This window comes from Mchenga conophoros, linkage group LG14, assembly GCF_057382185.1.
Source record: "Mchenga conophoros isolate Kocher_MC1m ecotype Shallow Benthic linkage group LG14, M_conophoros_male_GT1.1, whole genome shotgun sequence".
Classification (NCBI taxonomy): domain Eukaryota; kingdom Metazoa; phylum Chordata; class Actinopteri; order Cichliformes; family Cichlidae; genus Mchenga; species Mchenga conophoros.
Window position 1 is genome coordinate 2,634,926 of NC_140539.1, and position 24,388 is coordinate 2,659,313.

At 42.1% G+C, this 24,388-nt stretch overlaps 1 protein-coding gene across 1 annotated transcript in view; it reads right to left on the reverse strand.

The window, feature by feature from the left end:
* The window catches only part of ulk2 (unc-51 like autophagy activating kinase 2), a 33,902-nt gene extending 10,046 nt beyond the window's left edge, over nucleotides 1–23,856 (reverse strand). The window contains exons 1-14 of the mRNA XM_085244748.1: nucleotides 22,705–23,856; nucleotides 18,720–18,812; nucleotides 18,495–18,536; nucleotides 10,716–10,748; nucleotides 8,609–8,645; nucleotides 6,466–6,639; nucleotides 6,049–6,122; nucleotides 5,828–5,929; nucleotides 5,683–5,741; nucleotides 4,464–4,546; nucleotides 3,810–3,860; nucleotides 3,639–3,727; nucleotides 3,125–3,293; nucleotides 1,573–1,630 (exon numbers count right to left, since the gene is read on the reverse strand). Coding sequence (XP_085100874.1) covers nucleotides 1,573–1,630; nucleotides 3,125–3,293; nucleotides 3,639–3,727; nucleotides 3,810–3,860; nucleotides 4,464–4,546; nucleotides 5,683–5,741; nucleotides 5,828–5,929; nucleotides 6,049–6,122; nucleotides 6,466–6,639; nucleotides 8,609–8,645; nucleotides 10,716–10,748; nucleotides 18,495–18,536; nucleotides 18,720–18,812; nucleotides 22,705–22,794 — 1,154 coding nt within the window. The 5' untranslated portion in view covers nucleotides 22,795–23,856. The remainder of the gene's footprint in view (nucleotides 1–1,572; nucleotides 1,631–3,124; nucleotides 3,294–3,638; nucleotides 3,728–3,809; nucleotides 3,861–4,463; nucleotides 4,547–5,682; nucleotides 5,742–5,827; nucleotides 5,930–6,048; nucleotides 6,123–6,465; nucleotides 6,640–8,608; nucleotides 8,646–10,715; nucleotides 10,749–18,494; nucleotides 18,537–18,719; nucleotides 18,813–22,704) is intronic.
* Between the last annotated feature and the right edge of the window lie 532 nt (nucleotides 23,857–24,388).

The following is a 24,388-nucleotide window of genomic DNA, read 5'->3' on the forward strand; positions in this document are numbered from 1 at the left end:
AGTAGAATGGGAGGCAGAGCCTTTAGCTTTCAGGCCCATCTTCTGTGAAACCAGCTCCCAGTTTGGATTTGGTAGACAGACACCATCTCTGCTTTTAAGATCAGGTTCCAAACTTCCCTTTTGGATAAAGCATATAGTTAAGACTGGATCAGGTGACCCTGAACCCTAATCCCAATAATGCCTTGAGGCACCTGTTGTTGTGATTTGACGCTATATAAATGCAATTAAATTAATAAGGAACTTAATCAAACTAAACTGAATTAATGAATCAGTGTGGGGTTGTGTGCAATTTAATACAACATCACAGGTATCACAGGTAGGACAAGGAAGTCTGAATGTATTTCAATATGGACTATCACATTACTGCAGTAAGAAAAACACCAGCTGATCAAAGGGAATAAACTTAGGAAGCATATGGAAGGCCAAAAGGAGATGAAAGCCGTGTCAACGGCAGTGTGAGAGTGTGTTTGTGTACAGTACTTACTATAATAAGACCAATATTTATTCCATAAACTGTGTTTGCGTGTGTTAAAAAAATGCAAGAGAGGTTTGGGGACTCTTATTCGAATACACACAGTCCTCTCTGTGGGTCTGGTGCTGTTTTTAGCACAGCACCACCATGTTGTCTGGCTCGGTATCTTCTTTGTAACCGATTAATCACGAAGAGCTGGTAGTGGGCAGGAGCGTTCAGTCAAGATAAATAAATCGGCACCATTTAAGGGTTACCCAGGATAAAGCTGGAAGCAGGCTGTTTGTCAAGTGCTCACAGAAATAGTGATACAAAGAAAGAAAGTAAGCCCTGCTGACACAAAAATAGATCATATTAAAATGGATAATATGAGCATTCAAACATGTCTTTGTGTGAAACAGTCTGACTCATCGTGACACACTCCTATTGTCCTGAAAATATCCAATTCACAGCCCACAAACGGTGCCTGGTGGCTTAGTGACGCTGGGCTGCATTCAAAGCATCTCCAACATCCAGTGAGGTAACAGCCTTTTTTATGAATCACACTTAACTGTTGTTAAACAAAACAAATAATTACTGAAAAAAACAGATGTGGCGTGTCAGCCCTACCACAGCTATGTCTGGAAAACCTCCATTCACCTCAATGTGGCCAACTCTAACCCAGCTCATCTTTTACATGCCACCTGCAGTCAACAGGGGTTTAACATTATAGGGCACAGAATTCTGGTAGCAGCAAACCACCTGTCATCTAAATGGGGAGCAAGCACACAAACAGCAATGGGTAGTGAAAGTCAAAGCTGAGTGTGAGTCTGCTGTGGCTGCTCTTTGGTGGCTCATTACTCTCTGCAGTACTTCAAATTGATCCACTGTTTGGTCCAAGTCTCTCTCTGCAGACACACTTTGCTAGTTCTGCTCTTCGGGCTATGTGCATACAGCAACACACGACAAGTGCCAAACTTGCTGACAGAAGCAGAAGTCATTTATGGTGAACTTTCAGTTCTCTCTTTAGAACTGCATTTTCTTTTTCGGCTGATAATTATTTTGGTAAGGTCAGAAAATTCAACCTAACTTAAGCAGAATGTGTTGCACAGCCTCGTACTCACCCTCCACACATGAGAAACTCGCTGGATGCCCGACGACCCGGTCCCATTGGTTGGTCATCTGAGGATGAGGAAAAAAGGAAAGAAAACAATCATTAACACACACACACACACAATGTCTGTGAAGGTTCTCAGTCATCCAGGTCATCGTAGTCTAGGAGAAGCTTCTTCAGTTAAAGAAGGATGAGAGGTGAAACGCCTTCAAGCAACTTAAAGAAGTCCAGACGCTTTTGTTTCCAAGCTCCTTAGACTAAACACACAATGTTGTTGTACAGCAGTTACAAACAGAGGTGAGCAGTCTCTCGGTTTTCTGATGAAGAGTTGAGACATTTTTAACCAAACAGAACTAGTCTAATAAAAGTCCAGTGAGCTCTGATAAATTACTGACCGTTACATCCTAATGGGGTTTTTAAACGACTCGAGGGTTTGAGTAAACGGAACATTTAACACATTATTCTTTGGACAATTCTAACTCACACTATTACTGTCTGAAATGTAAAATGTTGTAGATTTACGAGTAGTCTTAGGAATAGTTTCTTTTTTCTATTAACAAAAAACCCCAAAACAAAACAAAATCTTAAGGAAATATCAGGTGTGCTGGAGTTTGGTTTACACCAGAGTTGCACTGTAGACTACATGGTGCGACATGCTGGTGCTACAGCTGTCATTACTATAGCATAGGTTAGCAATTCCCATAAAAGCTGTGATTTGGTCAGCTGTTATATTGAGATCACACGTGAAGCACATAACTCACACTGGTGTAGTTGCTGGAGTCTTGGAGCATTTTATACTCTACAATTAACTAATGGGAGAACCACTTCTGTCTACAATATAACAAGTGGTCTATGTCAGTCACCTTCAATTAATGAGTACATACTTCTGATACACAGTAAATAAAGACTGAGTTCAGTTTGCATGTGTTACAGCCTGGCAGTCCCTCCAGCTGATACCATGAAGTCACCACATGGTCTGCACACAGATCCATGGATATATGTATAGATTCCTTTAAAATTACAGATAATGGAATGGTGCTGAAGTTATGTCTTTGATGTTAAATTATCATTTATCGTCGAATTAAATGATAATGTAGCTCAGGCTGAAATAGGCAGTTTGCAGTACTATGGCAAAGTTTACAGTGATGGACTCTGGTGCACTGCTAGGTTAGGTCCTGGGTAGACACACAGATATTATAAAAGAGACATAGCACTGAAAGTACTGAACTTTATGGGAGCAGCAAAGTAAAGTAAAAATCAAGCACAAATATAACTTTCCTGGAAAAAGCTAAAGCTTACATTATTTTGGGGGCCATTTTTAGGCAGTTTATTATTATTTTATTATTTATTATTTTATTAAACATTTGGTACATGATGTTTTTATGTTCCAATCACCATTAAAAGTCATTTTAGATAATGCATCATAAAATGTGAGTCATTAATTTAAGCAGGTCTTTAGTTCTACCTCAGTACTAGCGGTTGAAAAGAAGACATGACGGCTAATATAATGAAGACATTAAGATGCAAGTTAGGTGTAAATATAGACAGGTGTTGGCACTTACAGCTGTCAGCAGAGATGTGGGGCACCAGGACAAAGTCGTCCGTGTCACAAGAAGAGTTCTTACTGCTGGTGCTTCCTGCAGACTCTTTGGACAGCTGCAGGAAGTTGGGCGGACCGAGTGGAGGGGATGACAGACCATCCTCTGCTAGAGTCTGCATGTCTGGCAGAGACTGTTCACATGCAGAGAGAGTATGGGAGAGGAGGGGGAGGAAGTATAAATTGTAGTGAGGCTCCTGACTGATCCCATTAAGTCTTCCAAGCAGGGCAGCGCTGACTGTCAAACTAATCTCGTTACATTGTTACAGAGAACACTGCTGAGAAATCTCTCCTTTCCTCCTGCTGCAGTGACATGAAGAGATTGCTATAACTAGCGGAAGATGTAACCGCAGCAGCACTCACGCTAGCAGTATTCAAAGGCAGCACACACGAGGACCTAAAAATAAGGCTGAAGTGTTTTTACACAGGATCTGTGCATTTCCCAGACAAATCCATGTGATACATGTGATCAAACTCACAGGAGGAGAGCTGTAGCGGATACATGGGGAGCTGCCACAGGAGCTGTCTGTCACAGGATTGGAGGTGATGGGCACAGGAACTGGACACGCTGAGGGGGGAAACTCACCATTAATCATGGTTTCAAGTTGATGAGGCGTGGATGTGCTGTAGACTCTGACCTTTGTGCTTACATTTTTTAATGGTGGATGACGACTCCAAGAAAGGGTGGCTGAAAAATGTGTCTGAGAGAAAGATGGATAGGTAAGTGAGAAACAGCACGATATACCCCATCTAAACCTGTTCAGAGTTTTTCTTACTCTTCCCCTCCTGCTGCATCAGAACCAGCCGACTCACACAGATTCATTTTCATTCTTAAAGTTGCTGTCAAAGCTCAGAGTCAAGTTTTCATTTTTACAAACACTGAAATCCCAATTAGGCTGTTAGTTTTTTCCCAGTCGTTACTCATCAATATGTTTTATTTATTTATCTAGATTCTCCATCTTTCTAGCTTTGAATCTGTGGACAGTCGTGCAGCTGTCCAGCCAGTGGTCCAAGGAAAAGCTGTGATTGGCTGTCAGGTGTTGAAATCATTTCTTAAGTTTTGCCTTGTATTAGTGGAACATTTTTAATCTTGGTTTATCCTGTTCATTTAATCGTAGGAAACCAAAAATCGTGATTTGTATTGAAATTCAACTGACTTTGTAGCCCTGGTAAACAGTGGAATAAAGTGTCTCACTGTGCACAGTATCCTTATTTAAACCCTACACCGTTTAACACACTTTATACTGAAATTAGAGGAAAAGTATGGAAAGCACCACTACTGAAAGACTGATGTCAGTACGTACCAAAGTCCATTCTGTCCTTCTGATTCCTCTGCAGCAGCCCAAGCAAAAGATCGCTCAGCTGTGGGGACGTCTCCCTCGGGATGCTGGGTAGTAAGAGTATGGAAACATCAACACTTTGTTTCTCTCAGGGTGCATATCAGCTGTGCAGTGCATTCTGAGGCACGTCAGACAATGCAATGGGTGCACTGTAGCTTATAGGATTGTTACTGTTAATCACGTACGTATTACAAAGTCAGTACTGTTAGTCTGCCAGTTTGGATACAGCTTGACAGACCATTTGAAAACTGACCTGCAGGTAGCACTAAGTAACTGAAGTCAGAACTTCTACTCCTCCACGGCTCCATCATTCGCTATGGATCTCTGGCTCTCTCCCACAGCTTGTGTTTTTGCCCTCTTCCTCCTCTCAGACAGACCCTCCCTGAGCCTGGTGCTGACACAGGTGTCTTCCTTTTAAAAGGGAGTTTTTCCTTCCCACTGTCACCAAAGTGCTTGCTCATAGGGGGCCATATGATTGTTGGGGTTTCCTCTGTATTATTGTAGGGTCTATACCTTACAATATAAAGCACGTTGAGGCACCCGTGGGTGTGATTTAGTGTTATATAACTGAAACTAAATTGAATATACACCTTAATTTAAAACTGAATTAGTTCTTTTCAGCCTATGCTGCTATTCAAAGCATACAAGTAGTTCAAATATGTCAGAATTGGGGGTGTAACACCTGACAGAACACCACCTTCATGCCCCAAACCATGTCCTGGATGAAACAACAGACGCCTCGGCACCAAAGCTGTGCCTTCAAAGCCGACTTGAATTCTTTCCTACCACTCAAAGCCAGTCTCAGCGTCTTCCTCAGCTCTGTGCAGCATCCTTTAATCCTTTCCTCTGCCTTCACTCGCTTCCTTTTCTTCATGTTCACCTGTGTCCTCCTCTCTTATGTTGGTCTTATATGGTCTTCCCTTTTCTTAAGTCACATGTTCACCACAATCCACAGCAACAGCAAATAACACCATACCTACACAGTTTCTGTTCCTAAAAACTATACTGTATAGTCCCATTTTCAACTAGACAGGTATAAGCCACCAACTTCAAAACATAATCTTCAGGTATTATGTGTCACTTGTATCCTGTTAAATCTATTGATCTATTTGAAAGAAACAGACTGATTGCACATATTTATTATGCATCTCGTGTCTGAGGCTACGGTGTGAAGGTGACTTACATGGGTTGCAGATTCTTGTTCTTCTCATAAAACATCCGTAGGTCTTGGGGACTGTTGGCCTGAAAATATAAGTTGAGAAATAAGACGCACAGTCGCAAACACCGACAGGTCCATGCGTTATTGGTTTGTTGTGCACACTGTTAACCTGGAATGGTGGCTTTCCAACCAGACACTGGTAGATAACCGTCCCTATGCTCCACAGGTCAGCCTTGGCGTCATAGTTCTGGGACATGATGACTTCTGGGGCCTGAGAGAGAACAGGTCACGAGCCAAGAACCACAACACAGAGTTATATGTAACAAACCGAGCAGACAGATCTTTTTTAAAGCTGACACACAGAAAATATAGAGAATAAAACACACTGACCATGTACATGGGGGACCCACACAGTGTAGCTGCCATCATGTTGCTGTGGAGGTACCGTGCAAAGCCAAAGTCAGCTGTAGAACGGAGACATGAAGCACACGTGTTGTTATCACCAGTAACACAAACCACTATTGTTGGATGAAGAATGAATGGAGACGCCCTGCACTCCAAACAGAGCTCGTACTGTGGTGTATAACAACACAACACTGCTACTCATCATCATCATCATGGCTGCATTACTTTTATAAAAACTTTCTGAATTTATAACATATTGATTTAAACTTAACCTCTGGCCACTGTAAATGACACGAAGCGAAACAATGATAGGTCTGTACACGCTTCCAAAATGTAGTTATGAGAAAACTACGCTGCACGTAACTTAATAACTGATAGTAACTGACATTCTTCTTCCATTACCAATTTTGATGCGGATGCCACTGATGTTGGACTTCTTGCGACCCACGTATGACAGCAGGATGTTCTGTGGTTTCAGATCACGGTGAATAATGCCTTTGCTGTTGAGGATGCGCATGGCAGCAGCAATCTGCTGTAGAAAGACCCTCAGTGTATCCTCTCTCAGCGTCCCCTTAGCTTAAACAAAAAAGACCACAGTAGTCAGGATCCAGTTCAATGTTTTTCCTCAAGGAGCATTTATGTAGCAACCATGCAAAAATGTTCATTAAGCTGCATCTATGTCAAATTCTCGCTTTGTTTTCAATTCAAAATTCTTTGAGTGCCATGTTTCGCTCATGTTCCTGCTAATGAAAAATGTTCATTACTGTTAAGACATAAAGTCATAAAAACTCTGTGGGCATAGATAATCTGCTCTCTGCCCAGCACAGCGGATCGACTTCTAACATGAAAAGTTGTGTAAACTGTAGAATAATTTACTAGAGATTATGCAATTTAAATGGCTGTTACCTACGCAGTGTTCACAGCAGCACTCCAATAATAAGAACACAATCACATAAGGTGCCCAGTGTAACGTAGCGCTCTGCCCACAAAGGTTTCAATTTCACAACCACTAGTGTTACTCAAGCAAGGCTCCTGGATCACGGATCCACAGAAGGGTCTGACTGTGACCCATGCTGCAAAAAGCACCACGCAGGCAGGTACGTCATGCAAAGGTACAGTGATAAGAACAGTTCCAGCAGCACAATCAGTGTTTTTATGGAACAGAGGTGTAAACACATGTCAGAGGGCCCGGTGGCGCCAGTGTCCGGCAGCCTCGCCTCTGTCAGTGCGCCCCAGGGTGGCTGTGGCTACAATGTAGCTTGCCATCACCAGTGTGTGAATGTGTGTGTGAATGGGTGGATGACTGGATATGCAAAGCGCTTTGGGGTCCTTAGGGACTAGTGAAGCGCTATATAAATACAGGCCATTTACCATTTACCATTTACATGTTCTTATCTAATCAAGGTGCCGTCGACTCGGAGGATTTGATTCTAGAAGCTGACCTGGTTTTAACCCTGTGAAACTATTCACAGAAACAGTGTGTTGGACACCAACACCTACATCAAATAAGCCGAGGTCACAGTTTGCTTGTTTAAATGAACCTGTCCTGTCCGGGTGTCCGGGCTGAGTGTTTCAGCAAAGTTGTTCAGTAAGCCAACAACACTTTATCCTAAGTCAGGGGTGGGCAACTCCAGGCCTCGAGGGCCGGTGTCCTGCAGGCTTTATATCTCACCCTGGGTCAACACACCTGAATCAAATGATTAGTTCATTACCAGGCCTCTGGAGAACTTCAGGACATGCTGAGGAGGTCGTTTAGCCATTTAAATCGGCTGCGTTGGATCAAGGACACATCTAAAACCTGCAGGACACCGGCCCTCGAGGCCTGGAGGTCCACCCTCCCCGGTGTACACAGTGGTCTCAAACAACAGCCTTGATGTCATTGCAGATGTGATTTTTTTTAAGCCCAAACCTTTGAGATCAATTCTGAAGATGACTTCAGTATATGCATTTAAACCTTGTGACATTTTTACAATATTTCCATGTAATTCTTAAATCAGTGTTTTGCTACACGAGTAAAACTTACTGTAAATATTCAACAGTAAAAAACAAAAGTTGAAACAGAGAATTATTTTGATTAATTGCTTATTTGACTATCATAGCAACAACACTGCTCGCTTTAACATTGTTTATTTTCAACATGGGTTTGAAAACAATCTGATTTTGCTTTCATTTATATTTCATACAGAGCCCAAGTTTTTGGTTGTGGTCACAGATCCAAGGCTGTTAGCTTAAAGTGTGTAACCTGCGTCATCCAAAATGCAAACACAAACATGAAACTTGACTATCTGGTTTTTCTCATGTGCAGCTTCAGATTCTTGTCAGGGTGGCACATCCTGCTCTCATGACAATCCCCCACCCACACCCCCACCCTCAACTTCACAACTGACCTGGTAAACTTCACACTTCCTTTATTTTCTTTGCTTTACGAGCAGACATGCTGATATGATACACCACTGCATGCACACATAATCATAATATCAACAGTTACATTAGCTACTTTGTTTTGATGAACAATAATAGGTGTGTGGGGCAGACAGATGCTTACCTTGCAGGTAGTCTGCAAGATCACCTCCGTTACAGTACTGTGTGTGCAAAGACAGACAAACACCATCAGCAACAATTACATTCAGTTTCAACAAGTTGATTGGCTCCTTATGCATATACATGTGCCTCGGCATGCTTTTATTTTAATCCTAGTCCAGATTACTGCAGGTTTATTAGTTAACCTGCTAAATGTCTTAAAGGTTACCAGTGCTGACAACTCCACTTGAGAGAAATGATTTCTCATGAGTGAAAAGAAGAAGGGGCAGATGAGACTGCAGCCGTGAGTTAAAGGAAAGGGCTATAATACTCTGTTATGAGAAAAGCTGAGAAAAAAACTGATCTAGGATCTGCTTCCATTTAATCTGTGAGCTCCAGGTACAGACGGTTGGTGATCAAAAAGCTTCCCTGCTCTGATCTGTAGTGGAGGGATGACACAATCCTTCGAAAAGCTGCATCTTGATGCTGTAACAGTGGAAGCCAACCCATAACGCATTTTAAAGCAATTGGCTTGCCTCCAGCAGAGGATAAACAGGGGCTGACTTTACATCATGTTCAGTGGAGCTTCACAGACTAACATTGTCCTGAAATACCCCACAGGGGTTTAGTTGACTTGACTCTCAAATCATCATAAGTGTAAACTCGACTGTGGGAAGATCCTGCGCTTCCAGAGGCTGTTTGTTTTCTGAATGGAAAGCTGGATTTCAACCAGAAAAGTCATCAGCCATTACTACTGGAAGAGAGAGATGGGCAACTTGGTTAACCATGACTATCTGTGACTAGATATCAGCTGAACAACATAAGGCTAGTATGGTTTTTAAACTTATTTAGTAGTTCTTATCTCCTTTTACTTTAATCCCAACAAAGTATACGATGTAATTAATGTAACGTAACAATTCCATACACTGGCCAACCTAACAACTGAAGCCTGGGTCTAAAAACATCTAAAATATGCACTCAAACGCTTTAGTGTAACAACAACAAGCACCATGTGCTAATGAAGGTAAACATATCACAAACCAACTCTATAGAGAGACTTGCACTGGTGGATTTTGGTCAGTTGACATTCAAACTGTAGAACTTTATTTGTTCATTTGATGAGCATCAGACATGTCGCCTGTATCGCTTACACAGATGCTTTTATTTGTTTCATCTGTGTAGGCAGGTCTTTTAAAAGACAAACAAAAAACACTAATATAAATATACCAGAGCAGTTTTCAAAGATATGTCTGCTGCTGAATGAACAAAGAAATATTCAGTGTTCTAACAGCTTCACTGTTTATATTATCCCCTCCAGACTCGGGGTTCAGTGAATACAATGCTCTCTTCATTGGGACTGCATCTGGCACATTTGCTTGGGGCCTATGGTTAATGTTTCCAATACCAGAACAAGACGAGGTTTCTCCACCCAAACAAAACACGAGGGCACAGCTCCAATTTGGCCAGGGCAAGTTCATACTTAACATTCCAGCGAGGGCCTGATGATCCGGTGGTGCTTATTCCTTCTTAAGGATGGAAGTTGGAAATATATCCATAAGAATTCATTAGCAAAGCTCCACCAATCTTCAGCTAGTGCCAGCTCTGAAAATTTTCATACATATGATGACAAACCCCCAGACAAGCTGGAGGAGGTGGCTGGGGAGAGGAAGGTCTGGGCTTCTCTGCTTGGGCTGCTGCCCCAGATAAGCGGAAGAAAATGGACGACAAAACTGTTATGTCAACATCCTCAGAGTAATGTAACCTCGCTGTAGGACAAACAAAGTCATGTTTCTAACAATGTAATGTCCTAAAAACTCCAAAGCAAGATTTTAAGCCAAGGTAGATCTGATTCTTAGAAAAGAGGCTTGTTGTCAGAGAGAACCCTGAGATGGTTTGTTTTCTATCCTGCAGCCAGCCGAGTGTTGCAACACAAGTGCAGAAAGTTGGAGACCGTGTACAGAGTGAGGTCATCAGGAGGTTAAGAGAAAAAAAGGCAGCAACAACAGAACATTAGTGAAGCCTACACCAGCACAGAGGGAAAGAGCACATGCTGACATCTGGCCATAAATCATTACTGTGTTTAAAAAACACATATGTTCCAACTATCTACAGTGTCATGTTTCTATACTTACCTCCATGACCAGGAAAACAAAGTTGGGCGTTTCCTGGAAAAGAGGAGACACAGAATCTGTTACAGCAGCCATTTATCCTGCAGCAGCTGTCAGCTCCAAACACACACGACAAAACAGGCACTGGAGAAAACACAACGTACCCAAACTACTTGCAGATGCCATTTATAACAGACCTGGCTTTTTCTGAACCTGCATTTTTATTACTTCCATCTTACTATGCATGTACGTGATGTTAGAATAATCTGCAACATCGTTCTGAATGGGAACGTTCACCAGAATGCCCACTCGACTTGGAAACTGAGAAAACGTTGTTGCCAACTTCTGAGGGAAATTTTGACCCGTTGCCAAGCTGCTGACGTCACGCACGAGCGGCAGATGAAAGTAAAGGGGTGACTATGGAAACCAATTAGTGGACATAACTGAGATTAACAGGCCAAATGATTATATTTGCATGATGACGCTTCTGTTTAGTAGCTTCCAATGATTAAAATCATCTGTAAAAGTCTCTGCACTGTTTCATCCTTTGATCATGTGACCGCAGTGCATTGCTCTTATTAACCTGCGCTCTCACTGACTTATTCTTAGTGCTGATTGGTTGGTGAAGCCTAACCACATAAGACAGCACGGTGGTCGTTCCCACTGACCTCCATCAGCAGTGGCTTTATCTTTCTGTTGCTGTTAGCTTAGTTTAAGTACAGGATGAGTTGACGGTTACCAGCACTCCTGTTTTCAGTTTGGTTTATCTAAACTAGTTTAGAGGAGCAGCCTCAGTCCAACGGCCCACTGTGTGGTTGACTCTGGGTTTTCCTCCTCTTTTGTTTGTTTAGCCATATGGGCAGCCATCTTTTTTGTTTCTGTTTGTCCTTCGTAAGTAACAACATTTTAACTCAACGTTGTGGCGTCTTATATGTTCTGTTCTTTAGAGCCATAAAATTGTGAGCGCCAATGTATCAAATTCATCTAAACACAGATCAGGCCCTGAGGCTCAATTTCAGTCACAACATAACTTTAGTGCACCACACGCACAAACTCTTCTCTAGCATTTCATGAGATTCACTCAGCTTATCGAGCCACACAACAAACACGACTACTCGCCGTAGCACGGTGACACCATGTAAGTCAGCTGATGTGTGTGACCCCGACATAAATGGCTTTGGTGTTTTGTGTCTTCTAGGTAGCTCTTAAGTAATCTTTTCCAACTCCATACCAATGATTTCACCAGCTGGGGCAGATGTTGGAGGGAGATGGGACAGCCGAATCCATTCTTGGTGTGTCAAGTAGGAGGGATTACATAATGTGGTCGTAATCTTGAAGAGGGGGAAGTGAAAGAAGAGTCACATCACAAAGCCCACTTCATAACTAACCTCAGAGACACTGAGGTTAGTTATGAAGCAGACATGACTAAATAACACTCTTACACAAACAAGTTTGAGCATCCACAGAAAGCAGAGGTAAGCAAACAGCAGGGAGTGAAGCTGTTGCCTGGGGATTGATCCGTTTTATCCATGACGGTTCGGGCCCTTCACACGTTACCGTCTCTGGCTGCAGCAGTTGCTTCGGTTTCGGCGCGTTGCCCATTGGTAAGAAACAACATGAATTTCAAGAGGCAGGTGGTGACGACTGCACATAGGGCAGCCTCTGTCTGTGAGAGCTTAGAGGAAGTAGCAGCTCACAGTTATAAAAGTGACAATCTCTGACCATTTATAAATGATTTCTAGAATGTACCGTTCACACACACTGGCTGCTTCTGATGTAAACACGGGTGAACTTTGGATTTTGATGGGTGGATTGGGCTGGGCTCCAAAAACATCGCCTTCCAGCACAAAATTTCCAAAACAACTATGACATAAATAGACTCTCTCCTCCTCTCACATCATAGCCATGTCACACACACATAGCACTTAGAAGCCGTTTCACAAGCAACTCAGCTGGCTGGCTGCTTCGCATGATAACTGACGACACAATACATGGGCGCTGTGCACATTCACATGAATGCAAAAATACTTTGGACTGCAATGAGTCAATGTGAGCCAAAACAAGATACTGCCTGGTTAGCTGTTCCACTATTACATCATGCCAACTCCAGGAGTGCACGGTTATGTAACTATATGGGGGATGGGGAAAGGTCAAACCGAAGAGGGCAGGGGTGCACGGTGAAGCGGGAGGTCAGGAGACAGGTTCTTCACAAAGACTGGAATAATTCAAGGGAACTCAGCTCCGAGAAAAGCCTACGTTTGACCAACGGGAGAACAACGCGACAGATGGCTTGTGTAAGTGACAGCAGGGAGCAAAACAAAAAAACAACTAATGATGTGTTTAGAACAATAACTCAGGATCACTTGTTGACCATCACAGCTGCTCAGTCACAGATACACAGGACAGGATGTTTATCATTTCGCAGGAAGAGAAACATCGCGTCATTACGCAGATATGCCAGTTCACTCATACATCAATATACACTTGACTGCAACAGGTCAGTGCATGTACAACAAAAAGGCCAATAATACACTTTTATTAAGGGCCAAGACAGTCTGACACACAGTACCCACAGTTTCACAGGCTTGTATTTTGTGGCTTGAGACCTTCAGTCAGCTTCTTATGCAACATGTGTACTGAACATCATGTGACTGTGTGCGCTCATGCTTACGTGGTGATTAAACAGACACATGTACATGTTCTAAGCAGATGACTGGGCATATGTTTGTGTGCTCCAATGAGCAGCCACAGTGATTTCCTCTGATCTTCTACCCAGTTAAATGTCTGGAAAGCAAAGCTGTGCAAAAAGAATGTAGACACAGGACGATTTTCTAGGAAAACTCAAACGAGCTCTAAAACAGCAGCTAAGAGGAAATGTGCCTCTTGCTCCTTAAAACAGCCCCTATACCAGATGTTTTTACACATGTCAGGCTGGAGGGACCCTCCTTGAACAAGCACACAACGTTCCTAGGAGCAGCTTTCTCAATAACCAAAAACCTGTCTTCCTCTGTTTAACACCAGTCAGAACCTGTCCTGCTTTAATCATGTTGATCTGCTCAGTGTCCAGTTATTAGCCTTTTGTAGAACTTTCAATAATAAAATTCAAATCTTTGTCAGGAGGCAGGAATTACTCAGTTGGACATCATTCTTATGTGCTGAGAACAACAATCAACTTTTTGTTGACTGAGCACATTTTCTCTGAGTCGTCTTGTTTCTCATTTGACGAGAAGGAATTCAGTGAAACCATGAAATCAGCCATTATTATGCATCCATCCATCCATCCATCGATAAGAATCCAAATAGCAAATCTGTGGTGGCGGCAGCGTTAGAGAGGAGAAGGAACCAGGAGCCTGACACGGGACACCTTATAATTAGACCAGGCTACCTCACGCTGCTGCAGAACGCTTAACATCAACAGTGCAGAGGACAAGGACTGTAAGCCAATCAGCTGTGTGCTTGAGGCTGTCATTAAACAAAGCAAATGAACAGAGCTCCTCCAAACTACAGCTCTGGTCCCAAGGACCTGCAATCTTTCAAAGGTGCAGACTCCTACATCCAGCTACACGGTCTTCTGTCAGCACACAGCTATTCTGAGAGGCTGCTGGTGCATCTGTGTACATCTGTGACTCACTGCATCCAAAAAAGCTAGCACACTCTAGTGTATGTAGAGGTTTCCAAAGATATGTAGAAGTTTATTTAGATTCTACAGTATGACCAGAGTGAAAATCAGCAGAGAAAAACATGAAAGAACTGTGACTGTTCTGTGCCATCAGCAACTAGCACGAGAAGTGCTGAGATGCCACGCTGTACGTTAATATAGTCCCTCGTCAAAGTGTGGATGCTGAGTGAACACATGTAACATACACAGGGATGTAAGCTGTTCTACTAAGTGTGTAGTAACAAGCACATGATCTATATGGTGCTCATAAAGATCCAAAGCAGTGTGAACACAAACAGCACTGTGAGCTAGAATCGCTTGATCTCCACATCTAAATTTTCACTGACCATCGAGCTAGCATTTTCCAAATGACCCTACTGAAAAAAGCAGTAGGTCACTGTGTGCACTGTTATCACTCACAATGTTCTGCAGTTCCAGCTCATACAGGATTGCCACAGTAATGTAAAACCAGCTTTGTTGCCAGTTTGCTTTGTGGGCTTGGGATGAAATATTAAGGTAGTGGAACCATAAGAAGCAGAAAATATCTGCTCCATGCTCCTAATACAGCGGCTAGGACGGTTGCACAAGTTGGTTTGGGTCACATTTCCTGTTGTGTCTGGTAAGCCCATACATACAACACATGCTTCAAACAACAGCTAATAGAGCTGGGAACAGGTCAAGTGGGGGAGCTGGGGGGTAAAGTGAAATATATATCACGTATAAATAATGGGAAGTGACAGCTGCCAGGCTTGTAATACACCAGACAGTACAGATAACCGCCAAGGGAGCCCAGCCTGCCACGCAGCATTGTTCTGCTAGCACAGGGAACACTAAAGGGACAGTAAAAAAAGATGCAGCTGCTAAGAAAAGACACGGAGACACTGTGCCTGAAGCGGTGACAGGCAAAGCTTGGTGACCGTCTCAGACATGCAAGCAAGAGGTGACAGAGCTCAGGTAAACAAAATCACGACCCAAAGTGTACGAGTACGAAGGAACTGCAACCACACAACTGAAAGAGTGCTGGGAGTGACTAAAATGCTTTTAAGCCAAAAACAGCAGCAGTATCTCATCTCATGCCACAAACATCATGTTGGGTTTGGGTTCTTTAAACCCCAATTCTGTCAGTATGATAAACAGATTTGCACACTAAAGTCAAGTATCAGTGGGATGATCTCATAATTTCACTGACCTCTACCAAACACGACTTTTTGTGTGCCTTCTCTTTTATGTGAGTCTCTTATTTTCTCATGATGTAACCATTTCTCCCCCCAAACACCTGATTAAATATGAAACTCAGAAACTTGAACATCTCATCCCTGCTGGAAACGCACCCTGACTAATGGGTTCCTCAGCCACTTGCTTGTGGAAGAGATCTATTACATCAGCAGGAGAGTGGATGGGTGACGAAGGGATGAGGACATGGTGGGAGGAGTGGACCGGTGGAAAGGCTGACCAGCAGGATCCCAGAGGGAGGCTTACGCAAACACAGGAAGTACCATTGCTATGTGGGATGTGCTTCACCATCACATTTGAAGTGGTAAATTAGTAGTTATGGTATTACAGCCAATTCTGGACATCTAAACAGAACCTTTTTACTGCTTGCTGATATGAACCAATATAACAGAGGATATAAACAACATAGCAGTTTGAAGAACGGGTTTTTCAGCATTCTTGTCAGAACCATCCTACTGTGCGCTCGCCTTGTGACAGACATCAGCAAAGTGGAGTAAATCACGTCATTTATTCGTGACTGCAAGTTTTCTGCCTTTAAAAAATTCAAAATCAAACATTTGTTTAACATGTGTGGAGTAAATGCAGAACAGCCTCTCTCACACCCACCATCAGTGAACAACAGTCTGTGTAGGAAACTAACTCCATCATTAATGCATCACAACATTATCTACGGCTCAACCACTGCTAAACACTACAGACAGACAGCTTTGAAAAATACAATCAAAGGCTCTCCTGACTCCAGTCTCGACGCACGCTCGTCCAGGTAAAGAAATCCACAAACGCTGACCCCGTCCTTCTGGACGTAGTGTTTTCTAAGTGACTTCTTCTTCAGCCTCAGCTGACAGCAGGTTTCCCCAATCATATAAACAGTACATTTCCTTAATGACTGAAACCAGCACCACTAACTAACAATGAATGTATAATTGTTAGGTCTAAAGGGGATCTAACCGGAGGTAAATGGTATGATGCCCGATCTGTGGTGAAGATCCGGGTTCAGGAGAGATGAGCAAAGGTAGCAAGCGCCTGGCGACGGGAAACAGCTAACACTCCTGTCTGTGGACAGTTAAGCTAGCTAGCTAAGTTTAAGATTTGCTCCGAAGCGAGAAGAGGTTTTTGAATAACCACCGTGTAATAGCGCAAGCTAGTTAAGGGTGTATGGCTCTGCCCGACATGGCCGTCGCCTTCACCAGCCAATCAGGATTGGCGGAATGAGATAAATGCTTTTGAGGAATACGCAGGGAGGCGCATCCAATAGTGAGACATTGCAGTCATGCTACTCTGAGAACCGGGGTTACACAAGTAAGCTAAAGTTTTTGTTTTCCTCCTAACGTGAACATGGGCAGCTCAGCAGCAGACTGACTGCACTGACAGGTTGGCCTTTCAGATTAAAACACTTTTCTACTAATTTGACTGCAACATATTACGACTAGTTTCTTGTGGTGCTGTGATCTACTCTTAGAAATGCATATAACAGCATTTTCACATCAAGCTCGATGTGCATGTGAGCCATAGAAAAGGCCAAAATGATAGACTTACTTAACTGTAACTGCAAAGCACTCTGGGTAATTAGTCACATGGCCGCCAGATTGTATTCAGGAATTCTGGAAGCTTTTATTGTGTTTGTCAGAGTTAACGGTTTTAACACCATCATATAACAGTAATGCACTTTGACACATTTAAGGAGGTTAACAGGCTTAGTTTGTGAACTTGAGCTGCTTTGTTAATGCCAACAGCTGAGATCAGAGTAAAGCAGGCGAGTTCAGAATCAGATTTTTTACCCTCACTAGGAGTTTTGCTTGAGTTCAGTCATGTCTAGAAACACAGACAAGTTTACCCACAGACTCAGCGTTTCCAGCAGAAACTGCATCTGTGGCAGTAGCGAGGCCGAGGGCGTACGCCGGCGCATGAACGCCCGCAAACATGTTTGTGGATGGACAAAAACCACATACACTTTGTAACAATATTCAGCTGCCTCTAAGTTTGTCATCAATATTCCCATCTAGGAAAGCCTATGTACGGCAAAACAACAAGACCAAGTGACTAATGCAATAAAATAATTTTTTAACCAAAGTATTTTTATTTATTTAAACATTCCTTAATGATCCCTTCACTAAGATAAATTCTGACTAGTTGTGCCAAAGTTATCAGATTAAGAAGACAAGCTGCTGCTCAGCTCTTAATACTCAGAGATCCCAAATAAAGTGATTAAGATAGCGGTGTGATAACCAGGACAGCGTGCGTGATCTCGTTGGCACAAAAGATCTACGGCATCATCACAGTTTAGTGTCACCCGTTCATCATCCTAAGCGTCCATGACTTATGCTATATGTGGCACTGAACAACAACATTATCATTTCTTTTTTGAAATTCATATAACATGTTATCATAGCTATCAGAGACAGTTGCTGCTGATCTCACAATCACAACAGCTGCAGATGTGACTCATGTTTGAGGATATATTTACATTTTACTTTCACATTATTTAGCAACATGCTAACAAATGTTCATTTCTAACTTACCAACGGATAAGTATACTGCCAGCGCAGCCTGATAATCCGCACCTCTACAATATCATTCAATCACATCCGTTTAAACGTATGGCCAAAATGCTGGCAGCTTGAAATAACAGTAAACCAATGTGTAACTTTAATATGGCTTCATCCAGCTTTCACGTACTGCCTGTGCATTGAACCATAGCCAATCCCAGGTTAGGCTAGCTGAACATATTCTTACGCTTGGTGATCTTTTTGGATGAAGGTTCATTTTGAAAATTTCTGTTTTTCTACCACGGACTTTAGAAGCTCATCCTCTCAGACACAAACAAACGATGAAACAGTAGTTAAAGAAGCTGCATACTAAAATTAAATCAAACACTAAAGACGTACATTACTTTAAAAGATTCCCAAACTTACCTGGACATCATAAAGTGCCACAATGTTTTCATGCTGCAGCTCCTGAGCAAAAAGAGCAGAAAAGTGAAAAGCATTAGCAGGAGCATCAACTAGCCTACGGAAGTTAATCGGGTCACTTTCATTCATGTTTCTATCTGGGCCGGATTTTATAAGGTGCACGCTCAAGTCGAGTCGACTCCAGTAAAGAGGAAAAAAGGAGGGAATTAAATTCAGGGTCATGCTCACCTTCAAGATTTTGATTTCCTTCCCAAGAAGGATCTGGGACTTGGACAGGTTCTTCTTGTTAATGCTTTTGATGGCCACCTCCCAATCAGTCTTCTACACAACACAAAACAAGAGGAAACAGATCACGTGAGAAGTTAACAAGGATGTTCCTGCACAACAGTTCAGATTGAATTTTTAATGCTGCCACTCATACGTTTCCTCTTGAGGTTTTGAGTTCCTTGACGCTGCAGGCTGACCACTTAAAACCAATAGAGAAAGTGCATGAGTTAGTTGTGGCTAGAGGCAACCATCCTTTCACTCAGGAAATATTTTTGTTGACCTGAAACCCGTAACATCCTGGCCAACTCGTATTGTGATCAATATACCTCGGAGACAGCCCAACAGAAACACACATGTGGGATTTAGTGTGTGATAAAGCTCTACCAGAGTGTTTTATTATTCAGTCTTAGCAAACACTGCCTCGGTTTTAGACGAGGCACGCTAAGGTAACAGACTTTATCATGTAAGATCAAGACTGGAGGTGGAGGTGAAAGAGAGATAACGGACAGTCTGAGCACAATAGCAATATGTACGTGAGGTCATAAGCTCAGCCCAATCAATCTGTGTTTACAGGATGCCCTAGAAGTCTTCGAACCACACTGGGAATCTTTAACATCAACTTCTGTCTAACTGACCGAATGTTTGCATGGTGTTCTACACTGAGCACTGTTTAATACAAGCCTCATTCACCCTGTCACAAACACTCATACAAGTGTATTTTCTATACCCTACACCGTGCCGATGAGTCAGCATGAACCACAAAGAAGGCATGAGACTTACAGACAGCAATCTAATCAGTCCATTAACTTTAAAGGCAAGAGCAGCCAAATTTATCCCCCTGATTTCCAGGTCCTCATCAATGATGGCAACCCTAACCCCTGTGGCTATCTGGCTAAACATTCTGCCACACATCAAAAACTCTAGATTTTATTTTTCTCCAAAATCTAAGGTTACATCTTATCATTGATGTGAATTTACACTTCAAAATTAAACTGATATGGCTTTGATTTTTCTAGCACATGCAAAATGCTGTTGGCACTGCAGTGGACAAGTTCTCGTGAAGGACGAAGGAAATTTTAGCTGTCCCAGTGACACCGGGTCAACTGGCTTTCTGACAGCAAGGTTCTGCACTCAGTGACAAGGCGCTCAGATGACTGTTAGAGCAATATCTTGTTTCCAGATGAGCTCTTGGATCAGGATGCCTTTATTGTACAATATAAAGGAAATGTATTTGCTCAAACCTAGCTAATTGCCACATAAGAGTTATGAAAAGGTGGAGTCACCAGATTTGCCCTGTTGAGCGCGACAGAAGCACGTGTTCATTTTCCAGGATAAAGCATTATCTCATTTATGAATCACAGCTGATTACAGACCTGTGAGCATCAAAGAGATTATAGTCAATAACACTGCAACCAGATATAGCTGAAGGTGAGACTGGACAGCTGAAAGTAGGACCAGAGCACTGTGAGCAGCGCTCTTCATAGCTTATGCGAGCCACTCATTGTACACAAAGTTTAAAATCACTTTAAGCATATTTGCACTGCACAAGACATGATGTGGATCGCACAACACTGGTCACTATATTCTTCATTTCCAGTTAATACTTGTACAGCTGCTGTTATTGTGTGTGTGTGTGCGCGCGTATAATATAAAAAAATATATATATATACCTTCATACATTCTTATATAGTTCTATATTGTGTATTTTGTTGTACAGTTATTTTATTTTCAACTTTAATTTATATATTTTATCTTATTCTTTCCCAGTTAAATTTACCCTTCATTCTAATTTGTGTTGTACAGTTATTTCATTTCTAACCTTAATTTTTTATATTTTATTCCTTCCTAGTTAAATTTACCCTTTTTAATTTTTCATATTTATTTCCTATCTTATTCATAGCCTTTTCCTTTTTTTCTTTAGGTCACGAGCAGTTGTCTAAGCATTTCACTGCATATCGTACTGTGTATGACTGTGTACGTGACAAATAGAATTTGAATTTGAAATGTCCTTGTCCTGAAAACATTGGGTAGATCAACATCCAGTCAATTAAAACCAGTGGTTATGAATACATCTCTACGATTCATGTTTCAAAGAATAAAACTTGCATTGAGAAAATATTATAATTTGTTATATTATTATGAAAAGTTAAGAAAGCATTTTTAAAATGTAACAATTCTGCATCATTCTAACATGAGTTAAACAAAATCACACCCACAGCATGGCCCCAAAGGAAAACTGCAATTACAGATTTACAGAATTTAATCTTAATTTAATTTTTTATACATTTAAGTCGTATTTCACATAAAATAAAATGAACCTTTGTTTATCATTTGGCCAGAAAAATCAGGTAAACAACTCACTGTCTTATCTATACAGACCGGTAGCGCTGACTTGCACAGTCCTCCCCTACAGACCCACTTTGGGTGAGGAAAATTACCCCTTTATTTTTGAAAGGAGGGGGTGCTTGTTTTGCATTAAATACCAGAAAGAATTTGATTTTGGTAGTTTCTAAGGTGATAACATATTTGGTGTAATGTATATTATATTCATTCGCCTCAAAAAATACAGCAGTCATATATCTGTCACCTCATTGCCACTAACTGGGCTGGCTGAACTGTTCCTATTGACTTGCTAGCAATAGCTGATAACATAGCTCTCCACCCAACAGTCCAAATATGGTCATTTCTATCTGAAAAAAAAAAACACAACAACAACAGGGCAGCAGAGACAATGTTGAGGGTCTTAAATGCAGTCCAAAACCAGTGGGCGATGTCACAGTTGTTACATCATTTATATAAAGTCTAGGAATAAAACACAAAGTGAAAAAGTGTGATATTCACACCAAATACATTTATTTCTTTTCCGACATTTGTTGTTTCAAAGTTCGAGGGGGAATTACCCACAGAAGCCAAAAGACATTTCTCAAACTAGCCCCCGGTCTATCTTATCTGTGAACAGACTCTGCATAATAAATTGATATTTCAGTGCAACATGAGACCATATGCAACATCCAACACCGCCCGAGGAATGAATCAATCCATTAGGTCTGATGCATCCAGGTGCCTCTAACTGTCCTGCGCCTGTGAGCCCACACAATCCTATAAATAGGCTAAACAGAGGGCAGATGATGGGACTAAAATAGTAAACACACTGATCACATGCCAGGTCTGTTTTAACCTGACATGGAAGCATGTGACCACACACAGGGATTGTTTACACAGACACATATGTTTCAGAGTTTCCAGGCTCTGAGCTGGTAATCGATTATCACAGTGAGATAGAAGCTTGGCTCCAGGGATGCTCTGATGCAGCTTCAGTTCAGGAATTCAGGACCATCTGTTTCACACCAGTAGCACTGGGCCACCGTGATGTCATGGCCTGCATCTCTGTCACACATATATAAACCCACCCCATCCTAAGCTTCTTCTGTCACGGAAAGCCCCACTCCGGGAAATGTTAGCAATTTAATCCACTTTCTGAGCTTAATGATCTCTCTGTGGTTCAGTGTGAATGAATGTTGTGCAGCTCTTACATAAGTAAAGCTCTTCTGCTTAAAAAGGCAAAAGGAAAAACACTGCACCCCCATGCTCCCTCCTGCCTTAGTACGTCAGCAAGTCATTCACAGCTGCCTGACTCATCTCGATCATGAATGAACGAAATAGCATAAATGCACTCATGCACCTCCCATCAGGCCGGTGAAATGGCACCATAATCACCTGTCACAGCATGACTCCACATTACATCAGCCAGGATGCAGGGGTTTAGTTATGAAAGTGCTTGAAAATATTATCTTTCCCCACAAAAAAGGGTGATATAGTGCTGCAGAGCAGCAGTCCCCAGTTCTACTGACTGACCCAGATTTCCAAACGAGTTGTCTGCTCGCTCTCCCTTTCCCTGCAAGATGAAGTAAAGGAGGGGATGCAAATGTGCAACTGATTTATTTACCTTCCTGTGTCTTCCTTTGAACACCACAGCAAAGGCTCCATGTCCAACCAGATCTTTTCTGCTGTACTCAAAATCTCCCACAGTTTCCATTGTGAATGACCGATGGTCCAGCTGGGCACAGTTGGTTATCCTTGGATGACGCTGTCCTCTTTAGAGGAAAAAAAATCCCAGGGCAAGCTATCGACTGAGTCCTGATGATGCTGCTGCTTCTTGCACTGCGGAATTATTTCATGACAGGCTGCTCTGGTGTGCGTTATTGCATAAATAAGAGATGCAGCCAGGACATGATGCATTCACATGCCCTCCAAGCAGGCTGGGATGTTTGCAATATCACACACAACGGACGAGTTTAAGCATGGCTAACTCAGTCTGAGCTAAACTATATCCGTGCCAGCTGTCACTCGTTCACCTAGTTCAGTAGCTTCAATCCAGCTTTGCAAAGCACTCTAAGGACGCTCACTAGCACATTGCGTGTCCTGGTCACCTAACCCGTTCAGAGGGACAGTCTACATGATGCCAATCTTGCAGATGCAGACACTGAGCTATCTGTTAGCCTGACAGTGATATAGCCCTTTGGCTATACCAAGCGTCATGTAAACAGCGCCTAGGAACATACTAAGTAGTATAAGAACGTAAGGATACCTGTCCCGATACTTGACAATAAATCCAGACTCAAGCTAAAACATACAAGCTGTAGCAACCTATGAAGCTAGCCAGCATCAGGGAGCTAATACACAGACCATGTTAGCGTAAAACATCAACACAGGACTGTTAGTCCCTATTATCTGTCTTCTTCGACAGCAAGCCCAGGTCCATAAGAGCTGTTGGAAAAACACAGACGTCTCCCCGGTTAGTATAAATTTCATCCGTGTAAATAACAAAAACACTTCGTTGTTTCCTTCGTCGTCGAGTCTGGCAGGACAGCTAACGCTGCCTCTGGAAGTAACTGTCACCTTCGATTAAATCTGCTTCCAAACGCAACGACTGTAAGTCTGCCTGTACATATACTGTGCAGTATTTAAACCCCCGTACAGTGCTGTCACTTCTCAAAATACAGCAGAGCCGACTACTCTGCCGTTGACTTAAACAATACAGAAACTTAGTGCCATATTTCCTTTTATAGTCTCTCCGTCCGCGAAGGCCAACATAGACCCTTCCTTCCGCTGCAAAGGTTAGTCCCGGCAGTCTAGGACTGTTCGTACAAATAAGACTCACAGCGATAAAACGATACATTTTATCAACGATGTTTGATGGCTGTTTAGATTAACTCTAGTTGATATTCTTATTTTTAAAAAATGATCACAATGAATTCTGGGAAATTAGGGGTGAAGGAGGAGGATGTTGCCTTTAACACATGTAGCTCATATATTTTATTAGTGTTTTTTGACATATATCCTATTTAAACGTGAAACAATGGATATTTTAACAATGGTTAAACAACAAAAGTTGTGTGAGAAGGGGGTTAATTAAACATCTAACTATATGTAACTATACAATATGACAGCAAATATATTTAAAAGAGGGGAAAAACCACCGTTTGTCAGCAAAATAATACATACACTGTTATTAACGACACATCTTGTCTTGCTTAGTGTTTAAAGTCTACACCCTCTGGGGCTGGGAAAAATAGCAGTAAAAGGACAAAGCTGAGTGGACATTTTAACTTGTGCAACAACTTAAAAAA